This window comes from Nerophis lumbriciformis, linkage group LG02, assembly GCF_033978685.3.
Source record: "Nerophis lumbriciformis linkage group LG02, RoL_Nlum_v2.1, whole genome shotgun sequence".
NCBI lineage: Eukaryota > Metazoa > Chordata > Actinopteri > Syngnathiformes > Syngnathidae > Nerophis > Nerophis lumbriciformis.
In genome coordinates this window covers 1,158,558-1,177,170 of record NC_084549.2, presented here as the reverse complement: position 1 = coordinate 1,177,170, position 18,613 = coordinate 1,158,558, and the positions used below count along the sequence as shown (strand labels likewise).

Sequence of the window (18,613 nt, the reverse complement as noted above, 5' to 3'; positions counted from 1 at the left end):
CTTATGGTGCGGAAAATACGGTACTCTATACATTTTGTATCTTCATAATAGGGCCGTGAATCTTTGGGCACCACACGACTCGATTCGATTCTTGAGGGTAACGATTCGATTCAGAATCAATTCTCGATTCAAAACGATTCTCAATTCAAAATCAATACTTTTGAATAACATTGGGTGCCAGTTCTATGATGAACTACATTCCTCCATAACATATATAAACAGTTCCGATCAATTTCTATATTACTTATAATAAATCTGCTTTTGTTTAGTAAAATTCTACCAAATGGAAATAAGACAACACTTCTCTTGTGTAAAGTAAATGTGTACATCAGATATAGATCATCTACATCTACTATAGGATTTGTCTGAGTGACTGGACCGGACATATTTTTTTTAAATTACGTAAAAATCATTTAAAACAATTTTTTTAAGCAACTAATCATTTCAAGTAAGAAATAAATGGTTTTTCCCACAGCTCCACTTTCTGGTATTTGATTTTATGTTCTTACTCGTGATTCTTACTATTTCACTTTACAGCGTTCCTCAGCATCAGGGGTTAAAGGTCATGACTGTGGGGGGCGCTTAGTGTCAGTGTCCTGGTGGCCGTGGTCTGATGACCTCCTGGTGCAGATAACTCCTGTGATAGTGGTTCTTCACCTGGCTCCTCTGTACTCGAGAAGGGTCTAGCTGTGGCCACAGACCCTGGAAGTCACGCCCACAGGGGTGAAGACAACAGTCCTAAAGACATGCCCACAGGGGTGAAGACAACAGTCCTAAAGACATGCCCACAGGGGTGAAGACAACAGTCCTAAAGACATGCCCACAGGGGTGAAGACAACAGTCCTAAAGACATGCCCACAGGGGTGAAGACAACAGTCCTAAAGACATGCCCACAGGGTTGAAGACAACAGTCCTAAAGACATGCCCACAGGGGTGAAGACAACAGTCCTAAAGACATGCCCACAGGGTTGAAGACAACAGGGGTGAAGACAACAGTCCTAAAGACATGCCCACAGGGTTGAAGACAACAGGGGTGAAGACAACAGTCCTAAAGACATGCCCACAGGGGTGAAGACAACAGTCCTAAAGACATGCCCACAGGGGTCAAGACAACAGTCCTAAAGACATGCCCACAGGGTTGAAGACAACAGGGGTGAAGACAACAGTCCTAAAGACATGCCCACAGGGGTGAAGACAACAGTCCTAAAGACATGCCCACAGGGTTGAAGAAAACAGGGGTGAAGACAACAGTCCTAAAGACATGCCCACAGGGGTGAAGACAACAGTCCTAAAGACATGCCCACAGGGTTGAAGACAACAGGGGTGAAGACAACAGTCCTAAAGACATGCCCACAGGGTTGAAGACAACAGTCCTAAAGACATGCCCACAGGGGTGAAGACAACAGTCCTAAAGACATGCCCACAGGGGTGAAGACAACAGTCCTAAAGACATGCCCACAGGGTTGAAGACAACAGTCCTAAAGACATGCCCACAGGGTTGAAGACAACAGTCCTAAAGACATGCCCACAGGGTTGAAGACAACAGGGGTGAAGACAACAGTCCTAAAGACATGCCCACAGGGTTGAAGACAACAGGGGTGAAGACAACAGTCCTAAAGACATGCCCACAGGGGTGAAGACAACAGTCCTAAAGACATGCCCACAGGGGTCAAGACAACAGTCCTAAAGACATGCCCACAGGGTTGAAGACAACAGGGGTGAAGACAACAGTCCTAAAGACATGCCCACAGGGGTGAAGACAACAGTCCTAAAGACATGCCCACAGGGTTGAAGAAAACACGGGTGAAGACAACAGTCCTAAAGACATGCCCACAGGGGTGAAGACAACAGTCCTAAAGACATGCCCACAGGGTTGAAGACAACAGGGGTGAAGACAACAGTCCTAAAGACATGCCCACAGGGTTGAAGACAACAGTCCTAAAGACATGCCCACAGGGGTGAAGACAACAGTCCTAAAGACATGCCCACAGGGTTGAAGACACGGACATGGACGTCGGAACCCGCTAAGGAGTGTGTAACAACCCACCTGCCGAATCAACTAGCCCTGAAAATGGATGGCGCTGGAGCGTCGGGCCCATATACCCGGCCGTCGCCGGCAGCGAGACGCGCTTGGAGGTGCGCTCAGCGCGGCTCCCATATGATTGCGCACTGGTGTGCGTCTGGGCCGTGACAGCGTGGCACGCGAAAGTCTGTGCTGCATTGGATCAGTCTCCTTTCTTTAACAGGCAAAAGCTTTATAACCTCACTAATGCCTTGCATCGTCTATATTAGATATATGACAACGGGCGGGTGCGGGCGGATGGCGGGCGGGTGCGGTTCTGATCAAATGTTACATCGGGTGGATGGCGGATGGTTGACGACTTTCTGATGCGGTTGCGGATGAAATAATTGCCTATCCGCGTATCTCTAATATATATATATATATATATATGTAATAAAATATATATATATATATATATATATAGCTAGAATTCACTGAAAGTCAAGTATTTCTTATATATATATATATATATATATATATATATATATATATATATTAACCACGCCCCCAACCACATCCCCCGCCCCACCCCCCGAAATCGGAGGTCTCAAGGTTGGCAAGTATGGTGTATGATTTGGTGTGTAGTGTAAACTAAGTGTATGATTTGGTGTGAAGTGGAGTCTATTAAAAATCACATTGTAGTTGCAGTGTAAAAAGTCAGCTGGAAGTAATCAGATTTAAAAAAAAATCAGATTTGGGTCACTTTGACCTGCAGTGTAAACGTAGTCTTACAGTGTCTGTGCTTGCAGCTCGCTTCATTGGTGTGTGTGTGTGTGTGTGTGTGTGTGTGTGTGTGTGTGTGTGTGTGTGTGTGTGTGTGTGTGATAGATTATGGGTCATGAAGGTATTGTTTTTGTGTTGCAATTCTTTGACGTATGAAAAGTGCTTTGTAAATAAAGTGCGATGGTTTGAGTTGCTAGTGCAAGTGGAGTAACAGCAGCGCATGCCTCATGGAATGTACTGGAATGGCATTTGGACACGTATTAACAGTGTGGAATAGTCACTGTTTAATGATGTTCTAACAGGATGTTCTCGCTCAGCGTTGCTTAACCGCAGGTAGCGCTGCAACTAACCGCTATTTTGCTAGTCATGGACTATCTTAACCATTGGTCGACCGGTGGGATAATAAAGCCTACACGTACTCAGTGGCTGGCAGAGGTGGGTAGTAACGCGCTACATTTACTCCGTTACATCTACTTGAGTAACTTTTGGGATAAATTGTACTTCTAAGAGTAGTTTTAATGCAACATACTTTTACTTTTACTTGAGTATATTTATAGAGAAGAAACGCTACTTTTACTCCGCTACTTTTATCTACATTCAGCTCGCTACTCGATACTAATTTTTTATCGATCTGTTAATGCACGCTTTGTTTGTTTTGGTCTGTCAGACAGACCTTCATAGTGCCTGCGTTTCAACAAATACAGTCACTGGTGACGTTTCACTCCGTTCCACCAATCAGATGCAGTCACTGGTGACGTTGGACCAATCAAACAGAGCCAGGTGGTCACATGACCTGACTTAAACAAGTTGAAAAACGTATTCGGGTGTTACCATTTAGTGGTCAATCGTACGGAATATGTACTGTACTGTGCAATCTGCTAATAAAAGTTCCAATCAATTAATCAAAAGTGTGAAGGAAAAAAGACCCTTTTTTATTTTAACCGTACATCCCGTCAAAAGCCTAAAGACTGACTGCACAGTTCCTGTCTTCACAATAAAAGTGCCGCTACATCGCGCCTGCGCTTTCAAAATAAGAGTCTCCGAAAGCCAGCGCAAACAAGCTAGCAAGCTACGGAGTTTGACGCCAATATATTTCTTGTAAAGTGTATAAAAACGAATATGGAAGCTGGACAAATAAGATGCCAAAAACCAACCACTTTCATGTGGTATTAGACAGAAAGGAAGACTTTTTTTTCTCTTCCATTCGAAAATGTGGACGTTATCATCACTACTGTCTGATTACAATCAATGCAAGTCATCAGAATCAGGTAATACACCAACTTATATTCTTGTTTTCATGAAAGAAAGGAATCTATATGTGTTAAACATGCATGTATATTCATTAAAACACCTTTAACATGTAAACAAAAACGGCAAAAATAAATAAATATAAATTATATACTGTATATATCAATGTATGTATACATATATATATATATATATATATATATATATATATATATATATATATATATATGTATGTGTGGGAAAAAAATCACAAGACTACTTCATCTCTACAGGCCTGTTTCATGAGGGGTTCCCTCAATCATCAGGAGATTTTTTTTATTTTATTAAAAAAAAAAAAAAAAAAAATCAAAAAAAAAATCTCCTGATGATTGAGGGAACCCCTCATGAAACAGGCCTGTAGAGATGAAGTAGTCTTGTGATTTTTTTCGCACACATACATATATTGCGCTCTACTACGGTACCGAGCACTATTTTTTGGATAACCTTATTAAGATATATATATATATATATATATATATATATATATATATATATATATATATATATATATGTGTGTGTGTGTGTATGTTACTCATCAGTTACTCGGTACTTGAGTAGTTTTTTCACAACATACTTTTTACTTTTACTCAAGTAAATATTTGGGTGACTACTCCTTACTTTTACTTGAGTAATAAATCTCTAAAGTAACAGTACTCTTACTTGAGTACAATTTCTGGCTACTCTACCCACCTCTGGTGGCTGGAATTTAGCGTGAGATAGTTTCAGACAACTAAGATGACTCATTCCTTCGTTAATATTTGTTTATACTGTCGCTGTGCCGGTCATTAGGCTGGTACCCAAATCTAAAGAACTATTAAACGCTTGTCCGTTTAAAAGTAAAGTAAAACAAGTACATTTTCCATTAAAAAAAAAAAGAGAGCCAAAAAAAGCAGCAAAAATAAACGATAAAAGAACAAAACTAACTTGCTCAAAAGGAAACAAGCATTTTGTCACTTTGTGTTTAAAAAGCTGCACGCTGACAAATGATTGATTATTGATTAGCTCCTGGCATTTCAGCACTTTAGTACAGTGTTGCTTAACCATTGTTGGGCTGCCAAAAAAATATCTATCTCTCAGCTGTGGTCCGTGTGGTACTCAGTTGTAATACACTTTTCCACCACTTGTGACAGTAGTGACAATCTCAGACAAACAAATAGTCTGGAGCTAAAGCTTCCTAAAGCTAAAGCTAAAGGTGTTTATTAGCAGAGAAAAATCTATCATCTCCCTCATTTTGCTACACATAATAAAGCCTGAATATCTGCCTAGTACTGTATCAGTTATCTACAGGCCTGGAAACTGTAAGTTTGATCATTATCGTATTTTTTTTTTTATAGGAAATATGCTAAACTAGCTTGATGTTGCTGTTAAAATGTGAGTGTACTGTTAGCACTGTAGCTATATGACATTGTTGTATGTTGTATACAACATCTTTTATGTTGGATAAGTGCAGAGTTACAGTGTACACTATGTTGGATAAGTGCAGAGTTACAGTGTACACTCTATGCCAAAAGTACACAATAGTGTTTGTGTTCGGAGCCACACGGATTAGCATTACGGCTACGGTTATCCTCCGCTCCGGCCAGGCTAACCTCCTCCAACCTCCGAGGACAAAGCTACGAACAATGGGAGACCGGGCTTTCTGCGCCGCCGCTCCCAGTCTGTGGAACGCTCTCCCTGACCACTTGAGGGCACCACAGACTGTGTATGCTTTTAAAAAAGGCTTACAAACCCTTCTTTTTTAAAAAGTCTTTTTTTAGATATATGCATACTAGTTTTAGCTATTTGGCTGTTCTAGTTTTTATTTTTATTTATGTTTTATTATCTTTTTATTTTATTTTATTTTTTTTAATACACTGTAGCACTTTGAGGTTGTTTACTCAATGTAAAGTGCTTTTTACAAATAAAATATATTATTATTATTATTATTATCCCGACCAAAATGATCACGGTTAATATTATTGCAGTATTGTTGAATGTGCTCAAAAAGTACTCTTAAACAGGTGTTAGAATAATTATATATAAGTTATCTCACAACTCTTATGCTTAAAGGCCGTTGCTGTAGTTATTATCTATTGTGCTCAAGCTGTACTTTTTTACCCGTGCAAAGGCACACAACTTGTTATCTTCCACTGCAAGTTGTCTCGCAGTCGCAGTTTCTGTCTTCCAGCCTGCTAAACAGCCAAGGACGGACTTCAAGTACCTCGACGAGGATAAGACGACAACACGCAGACAAAGCAGGGCCAAGGCGAAATCTCGAGCTCAGCACATTTGCATTCTGAATAATCACGTATAGTGTCTGGGAGACTGTATCTGAGTGTGCAGCCCCATACGTTTCTCCTCATGAGCAAAATTTAACTCTGTCTCTGCCTGATTCCTTGCTTCTTGTCTTGTTTAATAGATAGTTCGGTGTTTGAACCTGACACCAGGTTATTTTTTAAAAACCCTAAAAAATGATAGAAAAGCCACTATTTTGCACGTTTTGTATTTTTTTTTGCTTCACTTCAATGTGTTTTAGTCAGTACTCTGTTTTAATGGCTAAGCTTTTATTGTTTTAAATATTGGATTGTACTGTTGCACTTGAAGATTTGTTTAAAATGTAAAGTGTGTAACAAAATCTATTATTTATTATTTCTGGCGGGCGTTGTGGCGTCCTACTGTGTTCAGCGGTCCTTGAACGCACTGTAAAAACACTGCCGTCGTGTATTTCTGAGTATAGAAGAATGACTCTGTGGAAGAAAGCCCAGCTTGTAGGTTCAATGTGCACAATTTCATATCTTACTTCCTCAGACAGTAATGTGTTTATAGAACATGTTAGGCCCGCAAAGAGGTGTAGTCCACAAGAAGAGTTTACTGGGTACAGAAATGAGATGCTTTTTTTTTTTTTTTAATGATACTTCTGTTCCGAATGTGTCCACTAGATGTTGCAATTCAAGTGTAACCCACATCACACATGACAGTGTTTAAAGATAAAGACTTCAAGCACCCAGGTGCAAGCAATCAGCCGCTTCTGTTGGCAGCAGATGGCGGCAGACTGATGCAGTAGCGACACACAATACCTTCTTTAATTGCAAATTATCCACTCAACAGATAAAAAACAAAACGATAAGATGCAACGACCTAAGTCAATGTGACCGTCATCTTTGTGGTTAGAGTTGGTTGACTGCACGATACGCACCCTGAACTCAGTTGTAAAAAATGTGCATTTCTACATTTGTTGTTTGTTCTATGTTATTTTATGCTTAAATCTACCATTTTCACATTGTTTTTAGTTATGCTACCTTGATTTCATTGTCATGTTGATAATTGTTTATATTATCATTTCAATATTTGAATGGTAATAAATGAATGTGTTGTAGCAGTTGCGGCAGTTTAAGGAAACACTCGATTGCTTTTTTTTAAACACGTCTTTAAACCGCCAACATGAGAATGCTAAACAGGAAGTGCTTACAGTTTAATGGTTTTGTAAAAAAAACACTGGGACAAAGTCTCAGTTCTTTGTGTTTTTCCTGGTGTTTCTGAAACTGCACCAATTGTCTTCCTCAACATTTTCAACTAACTTGAAGTGTTTTGCCAAGAGGATTTTTTGTAAAACGTACTTTTTTCCAGAATGTGCGAGTTCTATTTTTGCCCAAAGTAAAACAAAAAAAACAATCTGAAGTTGTTTTTATTTTTAAGCTATTACGTCAGTCTACCCCAGGGCAGCTGTGGCTATGAAAGTAGCTTACCACCACCAGGTGTGAATGAATGATGGGTTCTACATGTAAAGCGACTTTGGGTACTTAGAAAAGCGCTATATAAATCCCAGTTATTATTATTATTATGATTTTATCAGTCCGGCCCGCTTAAAAATAGATTTCCCTCCATGCGGCCCCTGAGCTAAAAATGAGTTTGACACCGCTGGTTTAGAAGTTTATATTGGGGTAAGTTGTTTCTTAATTGGGAAAGACGTTCATTTCTCTTGTTTTCATGTTAGCATTTAAGCTAGCGAGCTGGCGCCAGTCAGTTTGTGAGTTTATTCAATTGCACTTATCAATCACATTGAATACAAAGTCTCCCTACTAACCCACCAGTGCCTCCATGGAAATGCCCCCCTCTACCTCAAAGAACTGCTCACGCCCCAAATCCTCCACCCGACACCTCCACTCCGGACAGGCTAACCTCCTCCAACCTCCGAGGACAAAGCTCCGAACTATGGGAGACCGGGCTTTCTGCTCCGCCGCTCCCAGTCTGTGGAACGCTCTCCCTGACCACCTGAGGGCACCACAGACTGTGGATGTTTTTAAAAAAGGCTTAAAAACCATTATTTTCAAGATATACAAGTATGTGTGCTAGTTCTAGCTATTAGGCTGTTCTAGTTTTTATTTATTTTACTATTTATTTTACTTGTTGGGGGCAGCTATTTGTGGTTCTAGCGTTGTTGTTTTGTTTTTGTTGTTTTTTTTAATGCACTGTAGCACTTTGAGGTTGTATGCTCTATGCAAAGTGTTTTTTATAAATAAAATCTATTATTATTATTATTATTATTAACATGTATAAGACACGTTAACATCTTTCCCCGTTAACAAGACATACCACGAGCTAAACTTGTATGAACTATGAAATATAACTATGTATACATCATGGCTCTTAACAAGCCAGACCAATATTTACTTTTTATTCTGTCAAGAAAGTATATGATTTGATTGCATTTTTAAATAAAACTTGGCTTAATGATATCAGCAATTTTTGAGCCATCCATCCATCCATCCATCCATCTTCTTCCGCTTATCCGAGGTCGGGTCGCGGGGGCAGCAGCCTAAGCAGGGAAGCCCAGACTTCCCTCTCCCCAGCCACTTCGTCCAGCTCCTCCCGGGGGATCCCGAGGCGTTCCCAGGCCAGCCGGGAGAGATAGTCTTCCCAGCGTGTCCTGGGTCTTCCCCGTGGCCTCCTACCGGTCGGACATGCCCTAAACACCTCCTTAGGGAGGCGCTCGGGTGGCATCCTGACCAGATGCCCGAACCACCTCATCTGGCTCCTCTCGATGTGGAGGAGCAGCGGCTTTACTTTAAGCTCCCCCCGGATGACAGAGCTTCTCACCCTATCTCTAAGGGAGAGCCCCGCCACCCGGCGGAGGAAACTCATTTCGGCCGCTTGTACCCGTGATCTTGTCCTTTCGGTCATAACCCAAAGCTCATGACCATAGGTGAGGATGGGAACGTAGATCGACCGGTAAATCGAGAGCTTTGCCTTCCGGCTCAGCTCCTTCTTCACCACAACGGATCGATACAGCGTCCGCATTACTGAAGACGCCGCACCGATCCGCCTGTCGATCTCACGATCCACTCTTCCCTCACTCGTGAACAAGACTCCGAGGTACTTGAACTCCTCCACCTAGGTGAGGGATCAGACAAAGAGCAGCTCGAAGACTTCTATGGAAATGCAAGAACCGAGACTCAGATTTCCCTCGCCCGGACGCGGGTCACCGGGGCCCCCCTCCGGAGCCAGGCCCGGAGTTGGGGCACGATGGCGAGCGCCTGGTGGCCGGGCCTGTCCCCATGGGGCCCGGCCGGGCACAGCCCGAAGAGGCAACGTGGGTCCCCCCTCCAATGGGCTCACCACCCATAGCAGGGGCCATAGAGGTCGGGTGCAATGTGAGCTGGGCGGTAGCCGAAGGCAGGGCACTTGGCGGTCCGATCCTCGGCTACAGAAGCTAGCTCTTGGGACGTGGAACGTCACCTCGCTGGGGGGGGAAGGAGCCTGAGCTAGTGCGCGAGGTAGAGAAGTTCCGGTTGGATATAGTCGGACTCACCTCGACGCACAGCAAGGGCTCTGGAACCAGTTCTCTCGAGAGGGGCTGGACTCTCTTCCACTCTGGCGTTGCCAGCAGTGAGAGGCGACGGGCTGGGGTGGCAATTCTTGTTGCCCCCCGGCTCAGAGCCTGCATGTTGGAGTTCAACCCGGTGGACGAGAGGGTAGCTTCCCTCCGCCTTCGGGTGGGGGGACGGGTCCTGACTGTTGTTTGCGCTTACGCGCCAAACAGCAGCTCAGAGTACCCACCCTTTTTGGATTCACTCGAGGGAGTACTTGAGAGTGCTCCCCCGGGTGATTCCCTCGTTCTACTGGGGGACTTCAACGCTCATATTGGCACTTTTTGAGCACATTGTGAAAATAATGATAACCTTAATAATCTGGATATGACATTTTTATATACCTTGAACTTACATTAAGGGAAGGAAGTGACTGTTGTGACTGGAGACACATGCACACACACACACACACACACACACACACACACACACACACACACACACACACACACACACACACACACACACACACACACACACACACACACACACACACACACACACACACAGTGTTGCACCTTCGAGGTGAAGGTCTGGCCTTATCAGAGATCGGCTGCAGGTGATAAGAAAAGAGAAGCCCACATTCTGAGGTGACAAACATCTGTAGCTGGCATGCAGAGTACTAAACCGTTTCCAGACTTAGTGTGAAAGACGACACTTTGGAGCAAAAGAGTTACGGGAAATCTTCTTAGCCTTTTTTAGACTGGGAAGTACAAAAATAGCATGACATCATTGCTGAGTCTTGTGTTAGTCAGTCTTGACTGGCAACTCTTTTTCTAAATATCTGCACTATTTTTTCATCAAGTCTCAACATGTTATTATAATGACTCTGGTCAGATCTGTCAATATAAGGAAGCACAGTTCAAACACCTGCTAGACCAGGGTTGTCCAAACTACGGCCAAGTGCCGCCCACAGGCCACTTCAATTTGGCCATCTGGTGGCCAACGAACATAATATTGCCTTTAAAGGTTTACTGAAAGCCACTACTAGCGACCACGCAGTCTGATAGTTTATATATCAATGATGAAATCTTAACATTGCAACACATGCCAATACGGCCGGGTTAGCTTACTAAAGTGCAAGTTTAAATTTGGCGCGGAATATCCTGCTGAAAACGTCTCGGTATGATGACGTCAGCGCGTGACGTCACGGATTGTAGAGGACATTTTGGGACGAAATTCCACAGTATTGTTGACATCTGTGTTGGTGAATCTTTTGCAATTTGTTCAATGAACAATGGAGACTGCAAAGACGAAAGCTGTAGGTGGGAAGCGGTGTATTGCGGCAACACAAACACAGCCGGTGTTTCATTGTTTACGTTCCCGGAAGATGACAGTCAAGCTTTACCATTGGCCTGTGGAGAACTGGGACAACAGAGACTCTTACCAGGAGGACTTTGAGTTGGATGCGCAGACACGGTACCGTGAGTACGCTTCCAAACATTTGATCGCTTGCCCGTACGTGCGTGCCGCTATGTGCATGTCACGTACGTAACTTTGGGGACTTTGGGGAAATATATGTGCTGTATGAACTTTGGGGAGGTGAACGGCACTTTGGGCTGTGGGATTGAGTGTGTTGTGCAGGTGTTTGAGTTGTATTGGCGGGTTATATGGACGGGAGGGGGGAGGTGTTTGTTATGCGGGATTAATTTGTGGCATATTAAATATAAGCCTGGTTGTGTTGTGGCTAATAGAGTATATCTATGTCTTGTGTTTATTTACTGTTTTAGTCATTCCCAGCTGAATATCAGGTCCCACCCGCCTCTCACAGCATCTTCCCTATCTGCCCTCTAGTCCTTCACTCTCACTTTCCTCATCCACAAATCTTTCATCCTCGCTCAAATTAATGGGGAAATCGTCGCTTTCTCGGTCAGAATCGCTCTCGCTGCTGGTGGCCATGATTGTAAACAATGTGCAGATGTGAGGAGCTCCACAACCTGTGACGTCACGCTACTCGTCTGCTACTTCCGCTACAAGCAAGGCTTTTTTATCAACGACCAAAAGTTGCGAACTTTATCGTCGATGTTCTCTACTAAATCCTTTCAGCAAAAATATGGCAATATCGCGAAATGATCAAGTACGACACATAGAATGGACCTGCTATCCCCGTTTAAATTAAAACGGGGATAGCTGGATAGATAATTAAATTTCAGTAGGCCTTTAATATTACTTGCAACCAGTGTTGGGACTAACGCGTTACAACCGTTACTACATGATGCGTTATTGCATTATTTTATGTAATTTTTTATGTAGTATCGGCTAGAAACTGAGAAGATCTGAGTGTTTTATTGCAGCGCTGCGGAAGAGGTGACAAGGAAGAGGCGCGCCGCGCGCTGTCTGTGTGTATGTGTGTGTGTGTGTGTGTGTGGGGGGGGGGGTGGGGGGGGGGTGGGGGGGGGGGGTGTCTGTGTTTACTAACAAGACATCATGGCGATGCCCGAAGCCGAGTTTCTTAAAATGGAGATATTTTCAGTACTTTTCTTTTGTCGACCACAAAGAAAAGAACATTTTAGTTGAATGTAAGTTGTGTCTTGGATCAAAGATCCTATCCTAGCAATTCAGATATGCTGAAACCGCTACAAAAACATGCTTCGACGAAGCTAGTAAAGAGAGACACTTCACCTCCAACAGCGGCTGGATTTTAAGGAGGCACTGCACACTGAAGGTACACACACTCTGTCAATTCTCTTATATACTCTTTCATTCTAGACTTCTAGAGTGTTTGATTATCACGTCACTCTAAATGTATAGACTTTAAAGTTCACAAACATAAAGAGGGATCCTAGTGGGCCAGGCCAATCTTTCCTTTTCTCTAAACTAAAACTGGGGAAATGTGTCGAGTGTTCTGGGCTTCAGACATGATTTTATTTCACAATTCCTTGAGAGAAAAAAAGGAGAACTTTCCTCCAGAAGGTCTTATCTTTGTCCATGTGATGTCAGATGTGTGACTGGTAAACGGGAGGCTGTGGCAGATCCTAACTACGCGCTTCTCACATAAGCCAACTTATTAATGCTTATGAAATGGTGAAATCACACTCCTAGTGATAAATCTGATTGGGATTTATGAAATACTTTGCAGTTGCTGCTGAAAATGTGTCCTTTTTTTACGGGTTTTTCATGAGAAAGCGCTGACATTTAAGGTCTGGAAAGACTTCCTGTGTCAATATTCATCAAATAAATAGCGCAGTGTTTTTCAACCTTTTTTTGAGTCGAGGCACATTTTTTGCGTTGAAAAAATGCGGAGGCACACCACCAGCAGAAATCGTTAAAAAACGAAACTCAGTTGACAGTAAAAAGTCGTTGTCGCAATTGTTGGATATGACTTTAAAGCATAACCAAGCATGCATCACTATAGCTCTTGTCTCAAAGTAGGTGTACTGTCACCACCTGTCACATCACACCCATTGTAGAGAGCATCATTAGATACGGGATCACCTCATGGTTTGGCAACCTAACCGTTAAGCTAAAAAGCAAACTGGCCGGCATGCATAAAACGGCAATGAAAATCGTAGGGAGGAAAGAATATGAGCCTATACAGAGCATCTATGAGCAGGCAGTTAGGAAAAAAGCTAAGAAAATTATTTCCAACTCACAACACCCACTCTTTCCTGAATATGGAACCCTGCCATCAGGGAGAAGACTCCGGGTCCCACTATGCAAATTTAATTATCATTTGTCCCAGCCTCCATTAAGCTGACCAACAATGTGCAATAGAATTTTAATACATAGGTTAGCACTTTTTTTTAGCACATAGCACTTTAGCACATAGCACTTTAGAACTAAGCACTTTAGCACACAGCACTTTATCCATGAGCTCTAGTGCAATGCACATTGGTACTTTATCTTTATCTCCATACTGTAGATTTTATGCCTACATCAAAGTGCCACCTATGTCTATCAAGCTCCATGTTCTGATGTTTAAATGTTAGTTGTATGGTTGTGGTTGTGTCTGCGCTTGTGTTTTTGTTCTGTTGTTTTTGGGTATGTTAAGAAAGCAATGATGCACTGTGCCCAAGACAAATTTCCCCGCGGGGACAATAAAGTTGAACCTTGAACCTTGAACCTTGAACACCCTGACTTATTTAGACTTTTCCTGTGTGTAGTGTTTTACTCCTATTTTGGTGGCTTTTTCTCTTTTTTGTGGTATTTTCCTGTAGCAGTTTCATGTCTTCCTTTGAGCGATATTTCCCGCATCTGCTTTGTTTTAGCAATCAAGAATATTTCACTTGTTTTTATCCTTCTTTGTGGGGACATTGTTGATTGTCATGTCAAGTTTGTGGACGCCATCTTTGCTCCACAGTAAGTCTTTGCTGTCGTCCAGCATTCTGTTTTTGTTGACTTTGTAGCCAGTTCAGTTTTAGTTTCGTTCTGCATAGCCTTCCCTAAGCTTCAATGCCTTTTCTTAGGGGCACTCACCTTTTGTTATTTTTGGTTTAAGCATTAGATACCTTTTTACCTGCACCCTGCCTCCCGCTGTTTCGGACATCTACAAAGCAATTATCTATTGGCTGCCACCTACTGATATGGAAGAGTATTACACGGTTACTCTGCCGAGCTCTAGACAGCACCGACACTCAACAACAACACATCATTTGCAGACTATAATTACTGCTTTGCAAAAAAATATTTTTAACCCAAATAGGTGAAATGAGATCATCTCCCACGGCACACCAGACTGTATCTCGCGTGCAGGGCCGGCCCGTGGCATAGGCCGTATAGGCAAATGCTAAGGGCGCCGTCCATCAGGGGGCGCCACGCCAGTGCCACAAATTTTGGAGAAAAAAAAAAAAAAGTTGGTACTATTATTTCTAAATACAAAAAATAATCCCACGTTAATTAAAATGCAAAGTAAAGCCTATATAATAGAAATATTATTTGTTACAACATTACGCCCCCCCCCGCACGGTGCGCCCCCTCCCTTCCCGTATCATGACTCTTTTTGGACGTCACCACATCAAAAAATCAACACAAGATGTCAAAACGGCCAAAACTGTCAGGTGCCCAGGGAAGAAAAAAGAGAAAAGAAGAGGAGGAGAAACGAGAAAAGACAGAGGTAGCAGGTAGGTAACGTTAGCCTACATGAAATTATTTGTCTGTTACAGAATGTGATAGTAAACTGGCTTTTTAGCATTAAGCTAATGTTACATGATTCGGCAATTGCTAATCAAGAAATAGCTAGTTCTGTTTTAACGTCGGGTTAATATTGTGGAGGGGGCTAAATTGTTATGGAAAATAATAATGTAACGTTAGGTCATTACAGTACTCCCACCTTACATTCCTCAAGGACATTTGTATTAGATCTTTTAAGCAGGTGTTTTTTGTTTACATTGTTATTGCCTTCTGGTTAGCTAATGTTTGCCCTGCAGGTAATAGTCACTTTTCCACCCCTTTATATATTAGGTATAGTTGTAAGCCTAGTTGTTAAAATGCACATCATTAATGTTAATTAAGCAATATGTATGTAAAAAATATTGTATTTCATATATTCATTTTTTATTTTTGCATTCATTTATTTATTCATATTTTTTTTAATCTTGTTAACTATTCTGATTGTTAATTTGCTTTCTTTAAGTAAAAAAAAGGTCAAAGACAAAGCTATTCGGTTTCTTGTGAGTATATACACTTCACTGCCGATGTGGGGGGGCGCCACCTAAAATCTTGCCTAGGGCGCCAGATTGGTTAGGGCCGGGCCTGCTCGCGTGGTTGCAAAACACTGAAATAAAGGATGTTCATTGGGGTCTTCTCAGCACCAGTTGATGTGGCGTTACTTCGCGTAGCTGCATTCCCATAGGGCCACGTTGTTAAAGCGAGCACATGTCCTCCTCCGAGAAGACATGTGCTCACAGACAGTCCAACATTTTTGGTAAGTGATGACGCAAGCAGGGGGGAAGACTGGACCAGACCATTAAAACGCCGGCATTCAGCGTGCAACATTATGTCAAAGACGGTCCATGCGGAGCGAGTGAGGACGTCCACATCTGGCCTGAGGCCTGGACAAGGTGGGCGTGGCTACATCACTAAGCACGCCTGTTGAGGGCGCTCCAAATACGCGCCATCATGTTTTATTGGGAACAGAGCACCACTAATAAACACGGGGGCTTTGATAAAATGAAATGCAACGCCCACGTCCAAAAATTCCTCAACACAGATGAAGAACAGAAGAGGAGGACGGGGCGTCAACATGGGTCAGGTTCTGCCGGTCAGAAGCACGCCTGCTTTACATGTGATGCTAAGCTAACGGCGCCAGGAGTCAAAGGAAGAGGAAACAAAATGAACATTAAAAAGCACATCATGAATAAACACGTCATTCTTTTTTTTGTGAGGTCTAAAATTAGAAACATTGTCATTAACAGTTATGGCTGTAGGCAACCTCTCGATATAGATTTTGTATTAGCTCCACAAGAAGGCGGTGCATTTGATGTTTAAGAAGAGTTTCGCAGCTTTATTTGCCCCTGCTTTAAAATGCTGATTGTTGGTGTGACACTCGTGCGTCTTACAATGTTGTTTACAATGAACTCACCATCAGCTGCTTTAACGCTGACTGAGCACTTTGCTCCTCTGCTGTGTCGTACAACATACTCCGTCATAAAAGACCACGGGTGTCACGGCGCGGGCTCGAACCCGCTTTTCTGCGGCAGTTGGGTCTGCCAGCACCTCCGTTGGCAGCGTGCCGAGACACGTCCCTGCTCGCGCTGGCCGCAGCAAGCCCACGTGCCGGCAGGGCATTTTTGTCACACACCATACTATAGTTTATTAAATTATATTGTTCATTATTTATTATATAATATCGTTTACATATATATATAATAAATACATAGAGCAATATTGCCCCCTTGTGGTTCTGTGCCGTCACAACTCCCTCCTGTATACATAACACGCGGGCTGTTTTCTTTTCCACTTTCTCATGCACTCCAAATCAATACTTAAACTGGATTTAGACGTGCATGTCCATCGATGACACGTGCGGTTGAAAGCCCGCTGACTCGTAACGATGAAAGCGCAGTCAGGTGTGAGAGCCAGATGGAGAGTTTAGCAAGCGACACATGTTGAGATGATGTCGCTCTAACACGACTTATGTGCGCTACTGTTCAGCTACATGATGATTTTCTACCGTGCCATTGTTAGAGAGCATCATTAGATACGGGATCACCTCATGGTTTGGCAACCTAACCGTTAAGCTAAAAAGCAAACTGGCCGGCATGCATAAAACGGCAATGAAAATCGTAGGGAGGAAAGAATATGAGCCTATACAGAGCATCTATGAGCAGGCAGTTGGGAAAAAAGCTAAGAAAATTATTTCCAACTCACAACACCCACTCTTTCCTGAATATGGAACCCTGCCATCAGGGAGAAGACTCCGGGTCCCACTATGCAAATCTAACCGCCTTAAATTATCATTTGTCCCAGCCTCCATTAAGCTGACCAACAATGTGCAATAGAATTTTAATACATAGGTTAGCACTTTTTTTTAGCACATAGCACTTTAGCACATAGCACTTTAGAACTAAGCACTTTAGCACACAGCACTTTATCCATGAGCTCTAGTGCAATGAACATTGGTACTTTATCTTTATCTCCATACTGTAGATTTTATGCCTACATCAAAGTGCCACCTATGTCTATCAAGCTCCATGTTCTGATGTTTAAATGTTAGTTGTCTGGTTGTGGTTGTGTCTGTGCTTGTGTTTTTGTTCTGTTGTTTTTGGGTATGTTAAGAAAGCAATGATGCACTGTGCCCAAGACAAATTTCCCCGCGGGGACAATAAAGTTGAACCTTGACCTTGACCTTGAGTCAACAAGCTGTACAGTAATAAACCATATTGTTCAATGAATTCAGGAAGAGACCAAACGAAAATTCTCACCTTTTTTCGACTTTGCTCCGATCTTCAGTTTAGAGGGCCAGGCTATCTGTGTTTGGGTTTCGTCCATAATCTGAAACGAAACACAAGACGGCCATTAGCGCAATGTGGCCCACACCAATCCATCAAGAAACACTTTCTTTTAATGGCACTTTCCACACAGAGGCAAGGTGCAAAAAATGCTCACAAACATTGACAATAACGAGACATGGTACTGAGGATCGGTTCGCAGCTGAGTGTGAAGCGACTGGGATGAGAATCAGCACCTCCAAGTCCGAGTCCATGGTTCTCGCCCGGAAAAGGGTGGAGTGCCATCTCCGGGTTGGGGAGGAGATCTTGCCCCAAGTGGAGGAGTTCAAGTACCTCGGAGTCTTGTTCACGAGTGAGGGAAGAGTGAATCGGTGCGGCGTCTTCAGTAATGCGGACGCTGTATCGGTCCGTTGTGGTGAAGAAGGAGCTGAGCCGGAAGGCAAAGCTCTCAATTTACCGGTCGATCTACGTTCCCATCCTCACCTATGGTCATGAGCTTTGGGTTATGACCGAAAGGACAAGATCACGGGTACAAGCGGCCGAAATGAGTTTCCTCCGCCGGGTAGCGGGGCTCTCCCTTAGAGATAGGGTGAGAAGCTCTGCCATCCGGGAGGAGCTCAAAGTAAAGCCGCTGCTCCTCCACATGGAGAGGAGCCAGATGAGGTGGTTCGGGCATCTGGTCAGGATGCCACCCGAACGCCTCCCTAGGGAGGTGTTTAGGGCACGTCCGACCGGTAGGAGGCCGCGGGGAAGACCCAGGACACGTTGGGAAGACTATGTCTCCCGGCTGGCCTGGGAACGCCTGG

At 43.1% G+C, this 18,613-nt stretch overlaps 1 protein-coding gene across 1 annotated transcript in view; it reads right to left on the bottom strand.

Annotated features, from left to right (window-relative positions):
• Window positions 1-18,613, bottom strand: part of LOC133576727 (protein bicaudal C homolog 1-like) — a 229,702-nt gene that overhangs the window by 95,908 nt on the left and 115,181 nt on the right. The window contains exon 3 of the mRNA XM_061930088.2: window positions 17,781-17,850. Within this exon, the coding sequence (XP_061786072.2) occupies window positions 17,781-17,850 (70 nt within the window). The remainder of the gene's footprint in view (window positions 1-17,780; window positions 17,851-18,613) is intronic.